The 23,002-nt window shown below is 39.5% G+C and overlaps 1 protein-coding gene across 1 annotated transcript in view; it reads left to right on the top strand.

The window, feature by feature from the left end:
• M1AP (meiosis 1 associated protein) overlaps positions 1 to 23,002 on the top strand; it is a 90,721-nt gene that overhangs the window by 21,210 nt on the left and 46,509 nt on the right. The window contains exons 3-4 of the mRNA XM_065927422.1: positions 10,952 to 11,137; positions 12,032 to 12,200. Of these exons, the coding sequence (XP_065783494.1) occupies positions 10,952 to 11,137; positions 12,032 to 12,200 (355 nt within the window). The remainder of the gene's footprint in view (positions 1 to 10,951; positions 11,138 to 12,031; positions 12,201 to 23,002) is intronic.

The raw sequence follows: 23,002 nt of genomic DNA, 5'->3' as shown, positions 1-23,002 counted from the left end.
GTCTAGGAAACCCTAAGTTTAAAACATAATTTAAAGTGGTCTTGGGGTGATAGCACCTCAGGGCACCGGACTGAAGCAAACACAAATCCTTTCTAGACGTACATACACCATAAGCTTAAGGCCTCACAGAATTCCCACACATTAAGATCAGTTTAAGATAAACTCATAACCCAAAATTACAAAATCAGTGAGAAAATAAACATTATGAGTGAGAGTCCACAGAAACAACAAAGAGGAGAATTAGAATACCATTTCAGATATTGGAAATATCAAATATATTTAAATATCTTTAGGATGTTTAAAGAAATAAGAGGGATTATTCAAAGTCATGAATAAAGAATTTAAAACTTATCAAAAAGGATCCAAAAGATTTGAAAATTACCAGGGTAACTGTACACTGAAGTAAAGGGAATAGTCAGACCTTTCAGTATCTACTGGATACTGGCTATGAACGGACAGTTTCCAAAGGTTCTGAACATTATTGTTGCCCCCAGTCAGAGCAGGGGCTTATGGCAGTGAAGTGATCAGTGAAATTTTATGTTGGGTCCGATGATCCCCAAATGCATCCTATGGCTATTTCTTCAGTTTTAGAAAGTAAAACTGGAATAGACATGCCTACCAGCTGGCAGAATCCCCACATTGGTTCTCTGATCTGTGGAGTGAAGGCAACTGTGGTGGGAAAGACCAAGTGGAAATCTCTAGAGCTGCCTCTTCTTAGGAAAACAATAAGTACAATACTGAATTCCTGGAGGAATTGTAGAAATTAGTACACCATCAAGGACTTGTAAGATGCAGTTGGTGATTTCTACCATATCCCCGTTCAACTTGGCCTGTATGGCCTGTGCAGAAGACAGATGAGTCTTGGAGAGTGTATTATCATAAACTTACTTAGGTAGTAGCTCCAACAGCAGTTGCTGTACTAGATGCAATTCCATTGCTTGAGCAAATTAACACATCTCTTGGTACCTGGCATATAGCTGTTGATCTGGTAAGTGCCTTTTCTCCACTCTTGTCTGTAAGGTCCTACAGGAGCAGTCTGCTTTCAGCTGCCAATACCAGCAGTACACCTCCTTCACTACCCTACCTCATGGGTGTATCAGTTCTCCAGCCTTGTGTCATAACTTAGTTCACAGGAATTTTGATTGCCATTCCCTTCCACAGGTTATCACACTGGCCCATTACATTACATGCTGAGTGGACCTAGTGAGCAAGAAGTAGCGCCTATTCTAACTTAATGGTAAGACATTTGTAAGCCAGTATGTAGGAAAGAAATTCGACTAAAATTCAGGGGACTTCTACCTCAGTGAAATTTTTAGTTGTCCATTGGTATGGGGCATGTCACAATGTCCGGTCAAAGGTGACGAATCAATTTGTTGTTTTTGGAGTAGAAGAGAGGATCTAAAGTTCAGACTGCTTTTAAAAGAGATAGTTGACATCTTTCTACTTTTAGTTCCACCTACATTCTGACTTTAAAAACTACTTGATTTTGCTAGTTCCTAAGCCTTTTGAGAAATTGGTGGTTTAAACTGCTTTCTTCCTTGGGTTTTCCACTACTGGCTTAAGATTTAGCTCTCTTGGGACTGCTAAGTCAATTATCACTTTTCACTTGTATTACAGTTTCCAAAATTTTGTTGCAATTTTTCTCCTCTCATTCAACAAACATTCAAAGGTTACAAAAGAACATGTAGAAAAAGTCACCTTCCTACTCTTATTTTTCAGCTAACCAGTAGTTTCCTGCAGGCAATAATTATTACTACCTTACTGGGTATCTTTCCAGAGATATTTCTTTACATAAAAGAAAATATAAATGGGCTTCCCTGGTGGCTCAGACAGTAAAGAATTTGTCCAAAAGCAGGAGACCTGAGTTTGATCCCCAGGTCAGGAAGATCCCGTGGAGAAGGGAATGGCAACCCACTCCAGTATTCTTGCCTGGAGAGTTAGATGAACAGAAGAGCCTGGTAGACTACAGTTGATGAGGTTGCAAAGAGTCGGACACAACTGAGTGACTATCACTTTCACTTTTCACCTTTCTTCTTATCAAAACAGAAGAGATTATGATACTTTTTTGAATCTTGATTTTGTTACACAGTATATTTGGGTAATCATTTCATTCAATAGATAAAAAGTATTTTAATTTTTATGGCTAAGTAGGATTCCATTAATGGATGAACCATAACTTTATTTAACCAATTCCCTATTAATTGACAGTAGGTTATTTCCAATCTTTTGCTATTCTGAACAATTCTAAAATGAATAATCTAAAACCATTTTTGCACATATGAAAACATATATGTAAGATAAGTTTCTAAAAGCAGACTTGCTAAGTTAAAGGGTATGTAAACTGTGATACTGTCACCAAATTGCCCACTACAGCAACTGTGTTAAAATATATACCCATAAATGGTATACAAGGGTGCCTGTTTCTTTAAATCCTCAAAAACATTGTCATTTAACTTAAAAAAAATCTTTACCAATCAAATAGGTGAAAAATAATAGCATCTCAAAGTACTTTTAACTTGTATTTCTTTTATGAGTGAGACTGAACATATTCAATATTTCAAGGTCATGTGTATTTCCTTTTCTGAAAACTGTATATATTTCATTTCCTATTAGATTATTGGCCATTATTTTTATTGATTTTAAGGAAACATTTATGCAGCTGTGGAAATTAACCCTTTGTGATATAGAAGCAAATATTTTTCCTCATATGGTCTTTAGATTTTACACCTAGTATTTTTTTTGGCCAAGTGTATATTTTCTATTTTTATTCAGGTGAATTTATTAATCTTTTACTTTTGGAATTTTGGGTTTCATGTTACGGTTAGAAAGGCCTTTCTTACTCTTAGATTTCCTCCCAAGCTCTGCATGCTGTCAATTTATTGCCTCTCAGCTCAAAATTCATCTTTCAGTGAACCTCGGCAATGATAAACAGAATTCTACTTTAAGCCTTTCTCTTTCACAGTAATCATGATGTTAAGTTTTCTGAGTAGAGTGTACTAGAGGGACATTGCAGGAGGAAGGTAGATTTCTGATGAAACCAATGGGTTATGAAGCCACGTCGTAGTGTTCCACCCAAATGCCCAGAACTTACAGGCCCTTGGTGTTATGGACTGAATAAAATTCATGTATTGAAGCCCTAACTCCCAGTGTGATGAAAGGGAAAGCTTCTGGGACATAATTAGGTTTTGATGAGGTCATGAGTGGGGCCTCCATGATGGGTTAGTGTCTTGTAACAAGAGGAACAGACACCAGGGCTCTCTCTTCCTGTAAAATACATGCATTAAGAAAAGTCCATGTGAGCACATAGCAAGAAGGCCGCTGTCCGCAAGATGGAAGAGGGCTCTCACCAGAGTCTGATCAGGTTGGCACCCTGATCTTGGCCTTCCAACTTTCTAAACCGTGAGAAAATAAATGTCTGTTGTTTAAACCGGTCAGTCACAGTTTGAGCTAAGACATTAGAAACTCCTTAGCCCTAGCCTGATCACCTGTCAGCTGCTCACTCAGCCTAGACACTGCATGCTTCAGGCCTCTTGCCTGCACTCATGCCTGACTCCCTTTGCTCACCTGTCATTCCCCGCAGAGGTCTGTCTCTGGAGGTCCTCCCAATGCTGTTGTTCTTTTCAACATGGATACTGCTTACTCCAGGCCTCCTACCCACATTGGCACTCCACTCTGCGTGCTTGTGCATTGGCCATTGTGCCTATACCTGAAGGGTTTCTGTTTTCCCAGTGGCCATGGACCAGCACTAGCTTGAGCAAACCAGTGAACTTCTTTGTATCCAGTGAGCTACAACCATACATTCTCCAACTGGCTCTAAACCCCAACCTTGGGAAAGGGGTCCCCTTTTCAAGTCTGTCCTTTGAGATCTCCCCCTCAGCCTGCAAGCATGCATGCATAGTTGAGTAGGTTAAACTATGTTAAAATATTCTATATAAATTTTCCTTTTTTAAATTACTGTGGTTTCTGTCTCCTGATTGAACCCAAAATTGATACAATCTGTTCTAGTACTTACACATTTTCAATTTTTACATTTAAATCTTTGATCCATCTGGAATTTATATAGGTATAAGTTGTGAGTACAAATAGTTGGAAAAGACCCTGATACTGGGAAAAATTAAAGGCGGGAGGAGAAGGGGACGACAGAGGATGAGATGTTTGGATGGCATCACCGACTCAATGGGCATGAGTTTGAGTAAACTCCCGGAGTTGGTGATGGACAGGGAAGCCTGGTGTGCTGTGGCCCATGGGGTCGCAAAGAGTCGGACATGACTGAGCGACTGAACTGAACTGTGAGTATGAATCTAACTTAATTTTTCTCCGTGACTACCTAGTTTGTTGAATACTTTTTCCAACTAATGTTAAATAGCATCTTTATTATACACTAAATCCTGCCATGTATTTGGGTCTATTTCTAGACTTTAAATTATATTCTGTTGCTTTGTTTTTTCAATTTCCAGTGTCATACTGTTTGAATACCTGTTTAATATTTGAGAGAAAGAATCTCTAGCTATTCTTGTTTTTTGTTTCTAATTTTAACTTTATTATCAAATATCTATTCTGCTAGAAATTTTACTGGAAATTGCATTGGATTTATAGATTCATTTAGAGATAACTGACATCTTTCTGGTCTGAGTCCTCCCAAGAGCTAATGACTTTTCATTTGTTCAAGTCTTCTTTTGTGTTTCTCAGTAGCATTTCAATTCATATAAATTTTGCACGTTTATTATTATTTTCATTCATAAACATTTATTTGGCCACTTTGGTTATTATGATGAGAACTTTTCTGCCATTTTAACTTCTAGTTGGTTCTGGAACAACAACCAGAATACAAAGGGTACTTTTGATGTTGTTCAGTTGCTCAATCATGTTTCTTTGTGACCACATGGACTACAGCATGCCAGGCTTCCCTGTCCTTCACTGTCTCCTGGAGTTTGCTCAAACTCATGTTCATTGAGTCAGTGATGCTACCTAACCATCTCATCCTCTGCCACCCACTTCTCCTTCTGCCCTCAATCTTTCACAGCATCAGAGTCTTTTCCAATGAGTCAGTTCTTTGCATCAGGTGGCGAAAGTGTTGGAGCTTCGGTTTCAGCATCAGTCCTTCTAATTAATATTCAAAGTTGATTTTCTTTAGGATTGATTGGCTTGATCACCTTGCTATTGAGAGAGTCAATTCCTAGCATCACCTGGAAGCACCGACTCAATGAACATGAGTTTGAGTAAACTCCGGGAGTTGGTGATGGACAGGGAGATCTGGTTTGCTGCGATTCATGGGGTCACAAAGAGTCGGACACAACTGAGTGACTGAACTGAACTGAACTGGACTGAAGTCTCCAATTTTAACAAAACTGAAGGAAGACTAAATTGAGTAGCAGCTAATATATCATTAAAATAACTTAATTTGTATATCCATGTATAATTTTTGGCATATAACTCAGAATGAATTTGACAGTTTGTTTGACATCTGTATTTATCAGGATGAGGTTTCTCAGCACTAGAAACCTCCTAGAAAATAGGAATTGGATTAATACTGAATGTTGTGCCATTTAATCAATAATTTACTTTTTCACACATACCTTAACTAATGAAAAAAAGAACCCAATGTGTTCACCATTGAGATACATTTCTAATTAAATTTTATCCTTAATGCCAATAATTATCAAAATAGATAATATATATGTTGTTTTGATCAATTTATATGAACAATAATTTAAAAATAGTTCAATCTAGATAACTCCTTAGAGCCTATGGTCATAGGAAATTTTAAAATCTGATGACATATATTTTTGATGCAGAGAAATATGATAAGATAATCAATAAAAGACTGCCAACCAGAAAGTCCTATTACATTATGATAAAACTATGGGAAATTGAAATGGAAATATGAATTCAAGGAGAAAATGAATAATATTAATTTCCATCTGTTAAAAAGAAAAAAGAGCTTGCTCATGTACTTTTAAAATTGAAAAATGAGAATATCAAATTCCTATGATATTAATATTTAGATTAATAAGAATGGTGTTATAGTGTTATTTTTAAATATTGATATTTAAATATACTGGAAGTTATATATCCTTAACAACTACTTACACTTACAATTTTGAAATCTAGATGTCAACATAATATATAATAGAATATATCATTTTTCATATTCTTTTAGGGAGTACATGAAAAGAAATACTTAAAGGCTTGTTCTCATTTCTTTCTTGAGTAGGTTTCTTAGCTTCCTATCTAGATTACAAGTTCTCTTTGTGTAAAAATTATATCCTATTTCTTCTGTTTCCCCCAGAGATTCATGAAGAGGTGCAAGTAAGCAAAGTAACATGCTCATGAATTTTATGTGTGTTTTGCAAATATTGCTCAGTTCTGCTCTTTGATCAGGAAAGTTTCTTCATCCCAAATATAATTTCTCCCCATCCTACCCCCACCTGCTATTGATGCTTGGCATTCCTTCAAACAGTATCACAAATTTTAATTCCACATTTATTCAAAATGTATATATTCTCAGGAGATGTAATGTTGATCTAGAATCATATTAGATTAAACTACTTCCTGAGAACAAGTTTTTGTGAAGGAGAGTGAAGACAGTCAGGAGATTTACATGTTGACTCCTTGACCTGACTGCAGACTAAGCCAAGCATCTTTTCTTTACTGAAGTGACGCTGAGGGGCCTGTTAGGTAGGACCTTATTGGAAAAGGTCAGTTTTCATTCCAATCCCTAGGAAAGGCGATGCCAAAGAATACTCAAACTACTGCACAATCGCACTCATCTCACATGCTAGTAAAGTAATGCTCAAAATTCTCCAAGCCAGGCTTCAGTAATACGTGAACCGTGAACTTCCACATGTTCAAGCTGGTTTTAGAAAAGGCAGAGGAACCAGAAATCAAATTGCCAACATCTGCTGGATCATCAAAAAAGCAGGAGAGTTCCAAAAAGTCATCTATTTCTGCTTTATTGACTATGCCAAAGCCTTTGACTGTGTGGATTACAATAAACTGTGGAAAATTCTGAAAGAGATGGGCATACCAGACCACCTGACCTGGCTCTTGAGAAACCTGTATGCAGGTCAGGAAGCAACAGTTAGAACTGGACATGGAACAACAGACTGGTTCCAAATAGGGAAAGGAGTATGTCAAGGCTGTATATTGTCACCGTGCTTATTTAACTTATATGCAGAATACATCATGAGAAACTCTGTGCTGGATGAAGCACAAGCTGGAATCAAGATTGCCGGGAGAAATAGCAATAACCTCAGATATGCAGATGACACGACCCTTATGGCAGAAAGTGAAGAAGAACTAAAGAGCCTCTTGATGAAAATGAAAAAGGGGAGTGAAAAACTTGACTTAAAGCTCAACATTCAGAAGGCAAAGATCATGGCATCCAGTCCCATCACTTCATGGCAAATAGATGGGGAAACAGTGAAAACAGTGGCAGACTTTATTTTGGGGGGCTCCAAAATCACTCCAGATGGTGACTGCAGCCATGAAATTAAAATACACTTCAGGTGGCTCAGACAGTAAATCGTCTGTCTACAATGCGGGAGACCTGGGTTTGATCCCTGGGTCGGGAAGATTCCCTGGAGAAGGAAATGGCAACCCACTCCAGTACTTTTGCCTAGAAAATCCCATGGATGGAGGAGCCTGGTGCAGGGTACTGTCCATGGGGTCGCAAAGAGTCAGACACGACTGAGTGACTTAACTTCACTTTACTCCTTGGAAGAAAAGTTATGACCAACCTAGACAGCATATTAAAAAGCAGAGACATTACTTTGCCAACGAAGGTACATCTAGTTAAGGCTATGGTTTTTCCAGTAGTCATGTATGGATGTGAGAGTTGGACTATAAGGAAAGCTAAGGGTCTGTCATATATGACAAACCCACAGCAAACATTATCCTCAATGGTGAAAAATTGAAAGCATTTCCCTTAAAGTCAGGAACAAGACAAGGGTGCCCACTCTCACCACTACTATTAAACATAGTTTTGGAAGTGTTGGCCACAGCAATCAGAGCAGAAAAAGAAATAAAAGGAATCCAGATAGGAAAAGAAGAAGTAAAACTCTCACTGTTTGTAGACGACATGATCCTCTACATAGAAAACCGTAAAGACTCTACCAGAAAATTACTAGAGCTAATCAATGAATATAGTAAAGTTGCAGGATATAAAATTAACACACAGAAATCCCTTGCATTCCTATACACTAACAATGAGAAAACAGAAAGAGAAATCAAGGAAACAATACCATTCACCATTGCAACATAAAGAATAAAATACTTAGGAGTATATCTACCTAAAAAAGTGAAAGACCTATACATAGAAAACTATAAAACACTGATGAAAGTAATCAAAGAGGACACAAATAGATGGAGAAATATACTGTGTTCATGGATTGGAAGAATCAATATTGTGAAAATGACTATACTACCCAAAGCAATCTATAGATTCAGTGCAATCCCTATCAAGCTACCAATGGTATTTTTCACAGAACTAGAACAAATATTTTCACAATTTGTATGGAAATACAAAAACCCTCAAATAGCCAAAGTAATCTTGAGAAAGAAGAATGGAACTGGAGGAATCAACCTGCCTGACTTCAGGCTCTACTACAAAGCCACAGTCATCAAGACAGTATGGTACTGGCACAAAGACAGAAACATAGATCAATGGAACAGAATAGAAAGCCCAGAGACAAATCCACGTACCTGTGGACACCTTATCTTGACAAAGGAGGCAAGGATATGCAATGGAAAAAAGACAAACTCTTTAACAAGTGGTGCTGGGAAAACTGGTCAACCACTTGTAAAAGAATGAAACTAGAACACTTTCTAACACTATACGCAAAAATAAACTCAAAGTGGATTAAAGGTCTAAATGTAAGACCAGAAACTATAAAACTCCTAGAGGAAAACATAGGCAAAACACTCTCCGACATAAATCACAGCAGGATCCTCTATGACCCACCTCCCAGAATATTGGAAATAAAAACAAAAATAAACAAATGGGACCTAATGAAAATTAAAAGCTTTTGCACAGTAAAGGAAACTATAAGCAAGGTGAAAAGACAGCCTTCAGAATGGGAGAAAATAACAGCAAACAAAGCAACAGACAAAGTATTAATCTCAAAAATATACAAGCAACTCCTGCAGCTCAATCCCAGAAAAATATATGACCCAATCAAAAAATGGGCCAAAGAACTAAACAGACATTTTTCCAAAGAAGACATAGAGATGGCTAACAAGCACATGAAAAGATGCTCAACATCACTCATTATCAGAGAAATGCAAATCAAAACCTCAATGAGATACCATTACACGCCAGTCAGGATGGCTGCTATCCAAAAGTCTACAAGCAATAAATGCTGGAGAGGGTGTGGAGAAAAGGGAACCCTCTTACACTGTTGGTGGGAATACAAACTAGTACAGCCACTATGGAGAACAGTGTGGAGATTCCTTAAAAACTGGAAGTAGAACTGCCATATGACCTAGCAATCCCACTCCTGGGCATACACACCGAGGAAACCAGATCTGAAAGAAATACATGCATCCCAGTGTTCATCGCAGCACTGTTTATAATTGCCAGGACATGGAAGCAACCTAGATGCCCATCAGCAGACAAATAGATAAGGAAGCTGTGGTACATATACACCATGGAATATTACTCAGCCATTAAAAAGAATTCATTTGAATCAGTTCTAATGAGATAGATGAAACTGGAGCCCATTATACAGAGTGAAGTAAGCCAGAAAGATAAAGACCAATACAGTATACTAACACATATATATGGAATTTAAAAAGATGGTAACGATAACCCTACATGCAAAAAGAAAAAGAGACACAGATGTACAGAACAGACTTTTGGACTCTGGGAGAAGGCGAGGGTGGGATGTTCTGAGAGAACAGCATTGAAACAAGTATACTATGAAGGGTGGAACAGATCACCAGCCCAGGTTGGATGCATGAGACAAGTGCTCAGGCCTGGTGCACTGGGAAGACCCAGAGGGATCGGATGGGGAGGGAGGCGGGAGGGGGGATCAGGATGGGGAACAGATGTAAATTCATGGCTGATTCATGTCAATGTATGGCAGAAACCACTACAATATTATAAAGTAATTAGCCTCCAACTAATAAAAATAAATGAAAAAATAAAAAAATAAAGAAAGCTGAGCCCCGAAGAATTGATGCTTTTGAACTATGGTGTTGGAGAAGAATCTTGAGAGTCCCTTGGACTGCAAGGAGATCCAACCAGTCCATCCTAAAGGAAATCAGTCCCGAATATTCATTGGAAGGACTGATGTTGAAGCTGAAACTCCAATACTTTGGCCACCTGATCCGAAGAGCTGACTCATCTGAAAAGACCCTGATACTAGGAAAGATTAAAGGCAGGAGGAGAAGGGGACAACAGAGGATGAAATGGTTGGATGGCATCACCGACCTAATGGACATGAGTTTGAGTAAACTCCAGGAGTTGGTGGTGAACAGGGAGGCCTGGTGTGCTGCAGTCCATGGGGTTGCAAAGAGTCAGACACAACTGAGTGACTTATCAGTTTTAAATGATCAACCACATCAAAATCCTCATTTCTGGTAAAATATCACTCTTGAATAGAATGCCTCCCAGTTCCTAGACTGACTGAGAATTTAAGAGTGACACTGCTAGGCCTCCAATTTGCAATAAAACTGAGCAGTCACAACTGTGCCTTCCTTTGGGTGAGTGAATGAGTTAAAACACATTTCCTGTTTCTAGTAACTCCATATAATCAATGCCTTTTGGCTAGGGAAGGTTTTAGTGCCATGCCTAGAATGGAATATGCATTCCATAGGTCTTGGTCAAATAAATGGATTTTCAGGAAGGGAAAAATACTCTTAAGGAATAATTGATGATAAATTAGACTACCAATTAATCTGTAACCTGGTTCACTAAAGATTTGCACCCTTGATTCATTTTTCTCTGCAGCAAGTGAAAGGGAACTTTGCTAGGCTGAAGGCCTGCATCTCAGAACTCCGCATGCTGCAAAGAGAAGGTTGTTTCAGACCACAAGGCATTTCTCTGCAGCTAGCAATAGAGGATGGGCTCCAGCAGTTCAAACAGTACAGCCGACACGTGAGCACAGGTGCAGCTCTGACCTACAGTTCCCTGGAGGTAAGAGATGCTGGCCTTCGGATACTAAGCCTTCTTCCCATTTACGTCCCATCTAAATCCTTCATTATTTGCCATCCTTCTATTGTTCTCTGTTTCATTCACATTGAAGGTCATGATTAGGTACTCCATTGGGTGTGTGAGTGAGTTAAAATACATTCAGTCTCTATAGCATCAATCATCAAACAAATGAGTTTAAAAATAATTATCTTTCATCCACATGCTTATTCACCAATCAAAATGTCTAAGTACAAAAGAAAATTGCATATATTTAATACTTGCCTTCCAGAGTGTAATGTTCAGCCTGGATTCAGACTGAGCAAGGAGAGACATCCAATGGAAGTACCACTGAGAAAAGAGCATATAAGCTCTCTGATATTTAGTACACATCTAACAAGTGGAATTTAAGGATTCTGTTTCCTTTGTTTCTTCTTGAAATCAAAGCACTTTGAGCAAGAGAGATACTGCCTGTGATTCAAGGAATCTTAAAAGTTGAAACACAGTGGGGGACTTCCCTGACAGTCCAGTTGTTGAGACTCCATGCTCCCAATGCAGGTGGTGTGGATTCATTCTCTGGCTGGGGAATTAATATCCTACATGCTATGGCATGGCCAAAAAAAAAAAAAAAAAAAAACTGGAACAAGGATGACTTCTCACTAATCACTTTCTGGGATAGATTCAGTTTGTTTGGAAGGGTGCTGTTACGATCTATCCCACCAGAGTTCTCCCACCAGAATCTGTCAAATAAAACTTGATTTGCAAGTTATAATTAAATCCTCTTCTTCGCCCTAGATACTACCAATTTCTTCGATGTTTATCCTCTAGATCTAACCTGTTACATTCTTCACTCTGTACATCAGCAAAAATAGGCACAATGATTCTTTGATTTATTTCCAGATTACCGTTCTGACTTCACAGCCTGGAAAAGAGGTGGTCAAACAGTTGGAGGAAGGATTGAAAGATACAGACCTAGTCAGGATCAGGAAGCTTCAGGTTGTTGAGATCACAAAGGGAGCCCTAGAATGTATGAACTCAGCATCCCCTGTTGAAGAGCCCAGCAATGAGGGTAAGGATTAAATGAAAAGGTTAAAAGAATGGTAAGATGTTTAATGAGTAGTCTTTTACACCCGAGGAAGATTATTTTCCATCGTCTTTTTATAGTCTTAAATGAAATAAAGCCAACAGATTTCACTCTGGTCCAGAAAAGTGTTTCTAGGTGGTAGAGTTTAATTTTTTAATCTTATTTTTAATTTTAGAAGCAATGTGTATTAATGCAAAATCTGAAAGCTTATAGGTAAAGAAAGTAAAAATTCCTTCCTCCTCAAGAGATTGGGGTATCCTTTGTAATGTTCTAATAAATAAATAGATAGATAGAAATACTTTATATTTTAATGGGATTATGACATACATAATATTCTGTAACCTCTTTGTGTGTTATACAGCTGTCTATGTTAGTATCTGTAGACATGCTTAGTTTTTTACTGGATACATGATATTTTTTACTTTCTGGTTGGACCATAGTTTGTTTAATTGCTTATTCATGAATAATCTGGTTTACTACATTTTGCTGTATGAAGAGACTTACATGCAGGCTGGCTTTGCTGGACCTGTGACCAGCACAGTCATATGAGGCCCTGCATTCAAAAAGGCCCTATGCTTAGAATTTAATGCTTTTGGGTCACTGTCTTAAAATTATTGATAATTTTATTTTTGAATTTGTGCTTTGTAAGTGAAGTTTGACAGAACAATGGAACATGTGCCAGAGGATTATATTCTCGGTTCATATGTGTCCTGCCTCCCCAGAACAAGTTCTCAATCACTAGCTTTCCAGTCCTGATGGTCCTAGACTGCCTACCCCTACCAGTCACTGCTGGCACCAGATCCTACACTTCTCTGAAGAGAAAATATTTAAACTGAGTTTTAAAATACAAGTAGGAATGAATCAAGCAGAGGGAGAGGAAAGAGAAACTCAAAAAGGAGAACAGGGACATGAGAAAGCAAGATAAATCATTGTTCAGAGATAAACCCATGCTTCCATGTCAGGAGCCTATTGGACAGAGGCAGGAGTAAGGCTCTAGAGGTAGGCAAAGGTTAGATGAAGAAAGACCATGTATGCCATGTACCCACTCTGAGACATTTGGATTTAATGCTGAAGCATTGGAAATTTATGAAAAGATCTTTGTCAGAAAGTCAAATAGAGATTCTCAAATTATGGAATTTAAGATTTTTAACTGATTTTAACTTATCAAGTTAAATTCACCCTCCAGCAGTTCTTTGTAGTTATATTAGCTTTCTCCAAGGTTATATACACCTGGAGGTGCTCACTGTTCTGATACCATTGATCTCTTCCTGGTACCACAAAAATAACCTCACTCTTCACTTCACGCCCTAATTGGGTCAGGGAGTTGGTAGCTAAGGGTGTGTTTCCCATCGAATTCTGGCCCATGTGGGTCCTTCCAGCATCATGGACCTCTGACATTGTGCCAGTTGGGGAAGGAGGGTAACCAGCCTTGCTGTGTGGTAAAAGATATCTTACCTACTGTACACCCTCTGCTTTTCTCAAGCCAGTCTCCTCACTGACTATCCTATTTCTATCCTTCCACTTGTAGTAATCTTAGCCTCTGAATTTCCTCTTCTTTCCTCTGAATTCCTCCCCTTATCCTCTTCCAGCCAAATCCTCTTCATCCTTTAAGGCCTAATTCTTGCCTGGAGAATCCCAGGGACGGGGGAGCCTGGTGAGCTGCCGTCCATGGGGTCGCACAGAGTCAGACACGACTGAAGCCACTTAGCAGCAGCAGCAGATCCATGACTACTATACTGATTTACCTCTTCTTAGAACAACCACATAGCTTGTGGCCTGCACAATACAAGTTAGCACTTAATTATATACCATATAGAATTATTTACCACTGCTTTATTGTGATTCCCTAGTAGCTCAGCTGATAAAGATTGTGCCTGTATGCAGGAGACCCCAGTTTGATTCCTGGGTCAGGAAGGCCACCTGGAGAAGGGATAGGCTACCCACTCCAATATCCTTGGGCTTCCCTAGTGGCTCAGCTGGTAAAGAATCCACCTGCAATGCGGGAGACCTGGGTTTGATCCCTGTGTTGGGAAGATCCCCTGGAGAAGGGAAAGGCTACCCACTCAAGTGTTCTGGCCTGGAGAATTCCGGGGACTATATAGTCCATGGGGTCGCAAAGAGTCGAACACGACTGAGTGACTTTCGCTTTCTTTCTTTCTATTGTGTGATAATTTTGTCTTCTCACCTGAACTGTAAACTATTTGATTTTTTTATCTGCACTAAATCTTAATCTTTAAACCTTGGCATTACAAATTTATCTTACTTATTTATGTGCGCCACTCTGTAAGTATCTCCTAGATTAGCAGTAAATATTTGTTAAAGGAACTGATGGCTATGATACCTGTGGAGTCTGTTCTTGCTCTGCCCAGCATCCCCTGCATCCCCTTTCTCTAGTAACACCTCTACTTTCCTAGTCAGAGAGTGGACGATAACCCAGGTAAGGCAATCATAGTTCTCCAGGCCAATAATCTAAGAGTCCCTCCCAGTGGGTTCTCAGACTGAATCTGTGAGAGAGAAGCTCCTTTTATTTCTCTTTGGCTATGAATAGATCAGATATGGACTATGTCCTTTTCTCCCTTCAGTGACTAGAGAAAGGAGATACAGATATCTCAAATCTTATACAAACTTTTCTAGAAATTAAAAAATAAAGAAAAAAAAATGCCCTCCCCCTAGTCATGATAGAAAGCCAAACAAGAACAATGGCAGCTGGATGGGAGGGGAGTTTGGGGGAGAATGGATACTGTTTCTGTATGGCTGAGTTCCTTAGTTGTTCACCTGAAACTCACAACATTGTTGATTGACTATACCCCAATCCAAAATAAGAAGTTAAAAAAAAAAGAAAATTGCAAGTCAATCCACTCATGAAAATACGTAAAACCATCTTAAATAACCTAATCATATCTAAAAAGAGAATACAGAGCTGATCAAGTTGAATTTATCCCTGTAATGCAAGGTGATTTTGCATTAGAAATGCATAAATATAAATTTAACCAAGGAGAAAAAAATTTATACTCTGAAAACTATAAGACGTTAATGAAGGAGATTAATGATGATACAAATAAATGGAAAGATATCCTGTGTTCATGGACTAGAAGTACTAATGTTGTTAAACTATTCATGCTGCCCAAAGCAATCTATACATTTAATGCAATCAGTATCAAAATACCCATGACATTTTTCACAGAACTAGAAAAAATAATCTTAAAACGTGTATGGAACCACAGAAGACACCAAATAGCCAAAGCAATCTTGAGAAAAAAGAAAAAAACTAGAGGCATCACACTCCCTTACATCAGACTATACTACAAAGCTACAGTAATCAAAAAAGTATGGTTCTGGCACAAAAACAGATACATAGATCAATGGAACAGAATAGAGAGCCCAGAAATAAACCTATGTACTTATGGTCAGTTAATCTATAGCAAAGAAGGAAAAATACATGTTGGAGAAAAGACAGTATCTTCAATAACTGGTATTGGAAAAACAGCAGAGCTATGCATAAAAGAATTAAATTGGAACATCTTCTCACACCATGTACAAAAATAAACTCAAAATGAATTAAAAACCTAAATATAAAACTGGAAACCATAAAACTCCTAGAAGAAAATATAGGTGAAACAGTTTGACATAAATTTTTTTTAGATATATCTCTTAAAGCAATGGAAACAAAAGCAAAAATAAATAAATGGGATCTACTTAAACTTAAGAGCTTTTGCACAGTGAAAGAAACCATCAACAAGATGAAAAGACAACCTGCTAAATGGGAGGAGATATTTACAAATGGTATCATTTGATAAGGGGCTGATATCCAAAATATATAAAGAGCTCATACAACTGAATATCAAAAAAAAAAAAAAACAATTAAAAATGGGCAGAAGACCTGAATAGACATTTTTTCCAAAGAAGACATATAGATGGTCAACAGACACGTAAAAGGATGCTCAGCATCACTGATTATCAGGAAATGCAAATCAAAACCACAGTGAGCTATCACCTCACACCTATCAGAATAGCTGTCATCAAAAGATAACAAATAATAAATGCTGGCAAGGATATGAAGAAAGGGAACTCTAGATTACTGTTGGTGGGAATGTCAATTGATGTAGCTACTATGGAAAACAGTATGGGAGTTCCTCAAAAAATTACAAATAAAACTAACACAAGAGGATGTAGAGTTGGCAGTGCCTGACAGCGCATCTGACGCGAAGCTGGATGGGGTAGAGAGTAGGGGATGGTAATGAGGGGTGGTGGGAGAAGGAGGCGGCGCGGTGAATCACTTATAAATTGTGACTCCAAAGCAGGACCTGGAGGATAATGGTTATTCATGATGAAGAGGGAAAGGCCTGAGACATGGAATCAGCGATTGCAACCCTTCAGTGTGAGTCTGTGGGCCTGAGAAAGAGGAATGCCTGCCACCTGGGCTTCATTCAGCTGCAGCCACTCCAACCGCTCCATGTGGTGAACTCAGAGGAAACCCTGAGAATGCAAGGTGACAGGCCCCGGTTAGCTAAGGTGCCCCGTGACCTGCAACCAGAGGGTTATACATTCTGAAAAGACAACTCAAAGGACTGTCTCCAACCCAGACAGAAAGACCCTTATCAGATGACACAGATTTACATCACGATTAAGATGATGTGCAGAGAAAACCCAGGCCCCCAAAGAGATTACAGCCACTCCTCCAAACAGATCCAGCGGGAATAACCACAAAAGTCACCCCAGGGCCCCTTAATAGAACAGGGCGAGAGCTCCATGACCCCAACTAGGTAGGGTCTACGAGTCCTGTGTCAGCATTAAAGAAGTTACAGAAGACTGACCATCTGTCCCTCATTACCCCAATAAAGATTTCTTGGGGTTCACATCTCAAGGAAAATTTGAAGTAGGAGATAGATGGGTCCCTGGGCTGAACAGCTGGTGGTTTTCAAATGGAGCAGAACTGAAGTTTGTCTTAATGACACGTGCTTCCCTTCCTCCATTGATATGGAGTGAATAAACTGATGGGGGAATTTGTCGCAGTGAAAAGGAAAAACGAGGAATGAGTTTTTCTTTTTCACTTCTCTAAGAGTAAAGAAGATAAAGAGAACAGTGAGGAGGCCTGAACATTGCTAGTTTTATTTTACTTTATCTGCTCCTAATTCTGCATATCTGTAACTAAGTTTGCTTTTCTGCCCCCTAACTCTGCAGAGCTACACTTCACTTGACTCTATGCTAAATACATCCCTATCTGGTGTTTACCTTTACAACAGCCTTCCCCTTGTAGTTACAAAGAAGGCCTCAGAGCCACCAAACTGCCAGATGCAGTTACTGGGTTACTGACACCAGTTCATGACTGTCTTTGAAACAATGCAAGAGGATGAAATCAAGATCCTGTCACCTTTGTTCCCTCATCACCTACTGCTGACTGCGAACACTTACCTTAGGGGCACAGTTCTTGAGGCAGGAGCATACTATGTTCCCCTCTCCACCAGCTGAGAATAAAAGCCATCATTCTATTTCTTTAAAAAAAAAAAAAAACTAACACAACATTGTAAAGTAACTGTACCTTAATAAAAGATTAAAAATAGAATTACCGTATGATCCAGCTGTTCCACTCCTGGGTATATATCTGAAGAACACAAAAACACTAATTTGAAAAGACGTATGCACCCCAATCTTCATAGCAGCATTATTTTCAAAAGTTGCTTAAGGAAGCAATTTGTGTCCATCACCAAATGAATGGATAAAGGAGATGTGGTATGTATATACAATGGAATATTACTCAGCCACAAGAACGATTGAAATTTTGCATTTGCACAACATGGATGGACCTAGAAGATATTATGCTTAATAAGGTAAGTCAGACAAAGACAAATACTGTACATTAGCACTTATATATGAAATCTAAAAAAATAAATGAGTGAATATGATAAAACAGAAACAGACTTATACAGAGAACAAATTAGTGGTTACCAGTGGGGAGAGGGCTTAAGGGGGAAGGAAGATAGGGGAAAAGGATTAAGAGGTACAAACTACCATTATAAAAGTACAAGGATATAATGTCCAGCAAAGGGAAAAAGCCAATATTCTTATAATGACTTTAAATAGAATATAACGTAGAAAAATATTGAATTGCCATGTTGTAAACCTGAAACGAATATAACATTGTAAGTCAATTATGTGTGTGCTTGTGCACTCAGCCATATCCAACTCTTTGTGACCCCAAGGACTATAGCTCATCAGGCTCCTCTGTCCATGAAATTTTCCAAGCAAGAATATGAAGTGGGTTGCCATTTCCTACTCCGGGGATCTTCCCGACCTAGAGATCAAACCCGCATTTCTTGTGTCTCCTGCATTAGCAGGCGAATTCTTTACCACTGATGCCACCTGGGAAACTATACTTCAATAAAGAAGAAAAAAAGGTATAAATATAATTTACCACATCAACAAATAAAGGTAAAAATTTTGTTATCTTAATAGACACAGAAAAAAACATATGATACAATAAACATCCATTTATCATTTAAGGAAAAAATCTTAGTAAACCAGGGATAGAAAATAACTTCTGTAACTTGGCAATAATGTTTCCATCAAAAATCTACAATACAGTCCTTACTGGTGAAATGTTAGAAGGATTACCTTCATGCCTCTGCATGAAGCAACCTATGAACAGGTGAAACTAGACTAAACACAGAGGAAAAGGGGAAAAAAAGTGGCTGAGATGGCAGAGTAGAAAGACCCTGAGCTCACCTGCTCTTGCACACACAACAAAATCACAACTGTCTTAGAATAGCCATCAGTGAAAAAGACCAGAACCTACCAGAAAAGGTCTTCTACAATTAAGGACATTAAGAATAAACCACAATCAGGTGGGTAGGAGGGACAGACTTGTTATGTAATCAAGTCTCATACACACTGGGTGGGCAACGCACAAAATAGAGAATAATTATATTGTAGAGGTTCTTCCACAGGAGTGAGAGTTCTAAGCCACATATTAGACTCGCCGGTCTGGGCTGCACCAGAAATAAAAGCCAGAGAGCACCTGGTTTTGCAGGTTCAGTTCAGTTCAGTTCAGTCACTCAGTTGTGGCTAACTCTCTGCAACCACATGGACTGCAGCACGCCAGGCTTCCCTGTCCATCACCAACCCCCAGAGCTTGCTCAAACTCATGTCCATACAGTCGGTGATGCCATCCAACCATCTCATCCTCTGTTGTTCCCGTCTCCTGCCTTCAATCTTTCCCAGCATCAGGATCTTTTCTAATGAGTCAGTTCTTCAAATCAGGTGGCTGAAGTATTGGAACTTCAGCTTCAGCTTCAGCGTCAGTCCATCCAAAGAATATTCAGGACTGATTTCCTTTAGGATTGACTAGTTTGATCTCCTTGCAGTCCAAGGGACTCTCAAGAGCCTTCACCAACACCACAGTTCAAAAGCATCAATTCTTCGGCACTCGGCTTTCTTTATGGTCCAGCTCACATCCATACATGACTACTGGAAAAACCATAGCTTTGACTCGACAGACCTTGGCTGGCAAAGTAGTGTCTCTGCTTTTTAATATGCTGTCTAGATTTGTCATAGCCTTTCTTTCAAGGAGCAAGCGTCTTTTAATTTCATGGCAGCAGTCACCATCTGCAGTGATTTTGGAGCCCCCAAAATAAAGTCTTTCACTGTTTCCATTGTTTCTCCATGTATTTGTCATGAAGTGATGGGACTGGATGCCATGATCTTCATTTTTTGAATGTTGAGTTTTAAGCCAACTTTTTCACTCTTCTCTTTCACTTTCATCAAGAGGCTGTTTAGTTCCTCTGGCTTTGCAGGTTAGCAGGGTTTAATTTCAGGAATCCCAAGGACTGAGGGAAATAGAGACTTCATTCTTAAAGGACACACACAAAATCTCACACACCTAGACCCAAGGCAAAAATAGTAATTTGATAAAAGCCTGGGCTAGACCTAGCTGCCAGTCTTGGAGAGTCTCCCAGAGAGATGGGGGTGACCGCCACTCACCTTGGGGACACAGACACTGGCAGCAGCCATATTTAGGAGCTTTCTACTGGTCCAGGCAGGCACCATGGTGGTGTCTTCCTCCTAGCTCATTTGCACCAAGACCTGGCCCCACCCAACAACTTGGCACCAATTCTGCTACATCTCAGACCAAACAACTAACTGAGCGGGGACATAGCCTCACCAGTCAGCAGACAGGCTGCCTAAAGATTTCCTGAGCCCACAGCTGCCTCTAGATATGCCTCTAGACACAACCCTGTCCACCAGAGAGCCAAGACCCAGTTCAGCTCACCAGTGAGCAGGTACCCACCCTATCCTCCGGAAAGCTTGCAGTAGCCTCTAGACCAGCCTCACCCACAGAGGGCAGACACTAAAGGCGGGAACATCACAGCTCCGCGGACTGCAGACCCAGCCCACCCACAGCAGGCCAAACCTTACCCTAGGATCAGCTGGGCCCTGGCCCTGCCTAGTAGCAGGCCAGCACAAGCTTTTGGACACTCTAGACCCCATACCCAACAGTATTAGAAATGTCTCCCCTGCTCTGACCACAGCAATCTGATACCAACTCTGGGATGCCTGGGCTCAGCAGCTAGACTCCAGGTCGCAGCTCTGCCTTTCAACAATCCAGCACTAACCCCAGACCTGGCTTCATCCACCAGTGTGCAGGCAACATCCCTGGAGTCTTCTGGACCCTGACTACCCACCAGAGAGCCAGCACGAGCCCAGGGGCCCCCGGGGATTCTGCAGTTAGCCACCTTGTGACCAGGCTCTGCTAACCAGCGCCTAGCAGCATCCACACAAGGCAAGGCCTGGCAACCAACCTGGCTCGGGGCTAACATAGCTTACCAGAATGCTCACATGGTCACCACCACAACAAAAGGACCCCTCACGGAGGGAGCCCCTCGAGCATATAACTTGGGTAACAAGAGGGATGTGCACTGAGGGGATGCATAGGCTATCTCCAACAGAAGGCCACTTCTCCAGGGTCAAGAAAAGTAACCTACTACATACATAGAAGTACAAATAACAGCTTAAATAAAATGAGGCAATGGAGGAACATGTTCCAGCCAAAGGAACACAATAAAATCCCAGAAGGACTAAGTGAAGTAAAGATAGGCAATCTACCCAAGAGAGAGTTCAGAGTTTTTTGTGTTTTTTTAATACAATCAAAGAATTCAGGAGAAGAATGGATGTACAGAGAGAGAAGTTGGAAGTTTTTAATGAAGAGTTAGAAAATATAAACAACAACCAAACAGATGAAGAATACAATAACTGAAGTGAAAAATACACTAGGAGGAATCAATAGTAGACTGAATGTTTCAGAGGAATGAATCGGTAATCTGGAAGACAGGGTAGTGGAAATCACTGCCTCTGAACAGAAAAGAGATTGAAAAGAAAGTCTGAAAGCTTGAAAAGTATAGTTTGAAGGACCTCTGGAATAATATCAGGCACACTAATATTTGCACTATAGTGGTCCCAGAAGGAGAAGAGAGAGAAAAGGGCTGAAAATATATTTCAAAACATAATAGCTGAAAACTTCCCTAACCTGGGAAAGGAAAGAGTCACCCAAAGTCCAGGAAGTAGAGAGTCCCATACAGGATTAACCCATAGAGGAACACACCAAGACACATTGTAATTAAAATGACAAAAAGTAAAAATAGAGAACATTAAAAAGGACTAAGGGGAAAGCAACAAAAAACATACAAAGAAACTTCCATATGGCTATCAGCTGATTTTTCAGCAGAAACTCTTCAGGCTAGAACCAGGTGGCACAATATATTTAAAGTGATGAAAAGGAAAAAACTATAACCAAGAATACTCTACCCAGAAAGATTGCCTTGAAAAATCAGGAATAAGACATGGAGGCCCCATTACTGCTTTGATTCAGCATAGTTAATCATAGTGGTTTCCCAGATGGTGCTAATGGTAAAGAACCCGCCTGCCAATGCACGAGATGTAGGAGACGTGTTCAATCCCTGAGTAGGGAAGATCCCCTGAAGAAGTGTATGGCAACCCATTCCAGGATTCCCGCCTGGAGAATCCCATGGACAGAGGAGCCTGGCAGGCTACAGTGCATAGTTGGACACAACTGAAGCGACATCACACACATGCATGCAGTTGTCATAGACTAGTAAAATAAGAAAAATACTTTAAAAATATGAAGATTGGAAAGAAAGAAACAAAACTATTTTTGTCTGAAACATACTTAATTGGCTACATTAATGACCAAAAGATTCCATGGAAAAATTAGTAAGAGTGTAACAAGGTGGTTGGACATACCCATGGACTATAGCTCACCAGGCTCCCTGGGGATTCTCTAGGCAAAAATACTGGAGTGGGTTGCCATGCCCTCCTCCAGGGGACCTTCCCCACCCAGGGATCGAATACAAGCCTTTCGCACTGCAGGCGGTTCTTCACCATCTGAGCCAGTGAGGAAGCCCAGATATAAGACAAACATACAAAGTCAATAGCATTTCTATAATTAGAAACAAACTCTTGGAAACTTCCATTTTTAAAGAAATGCCTTTTACGATAATAAAAGAGTAAAGTATTTAGAAATAAAGTTTAACAAAAGATGCACAGAATAGTTATTGGGAAAAATTGAAAGCTTTACTGATGGAACCTTAAAGAATATATAACTAAGTGAACCATGTTAATGGATAGAAACATTCACTATCATAAGGATTCAGTTCTCCCCAAATTGATCTATCAATGCAATTCCAATCAAAGTGCTATCAGAATTTTTTGATGAACTTACAACCTAATCCTAATATATATATTAAAAGGTGATGGAATTCCAGTTGAGCTATTTC

This window comes from Muntiacus reevesi, chromosome 3 (genome assembly GCF_963930625.1).
Source record: "Muntiacus reevesi chromosome 3, mMunRee1.1, whole genome shotgun sequence".
NCBI classification, from domain to species: Eukaryota; Metazoa; Chordata; class Mammalia; order Artiodactyla; family Cervidae; genus Muntiacus; species Muntiacus reevesi.
This window is presented reverse-complemented; position numbering and strand designations above follow the sequence as displayed.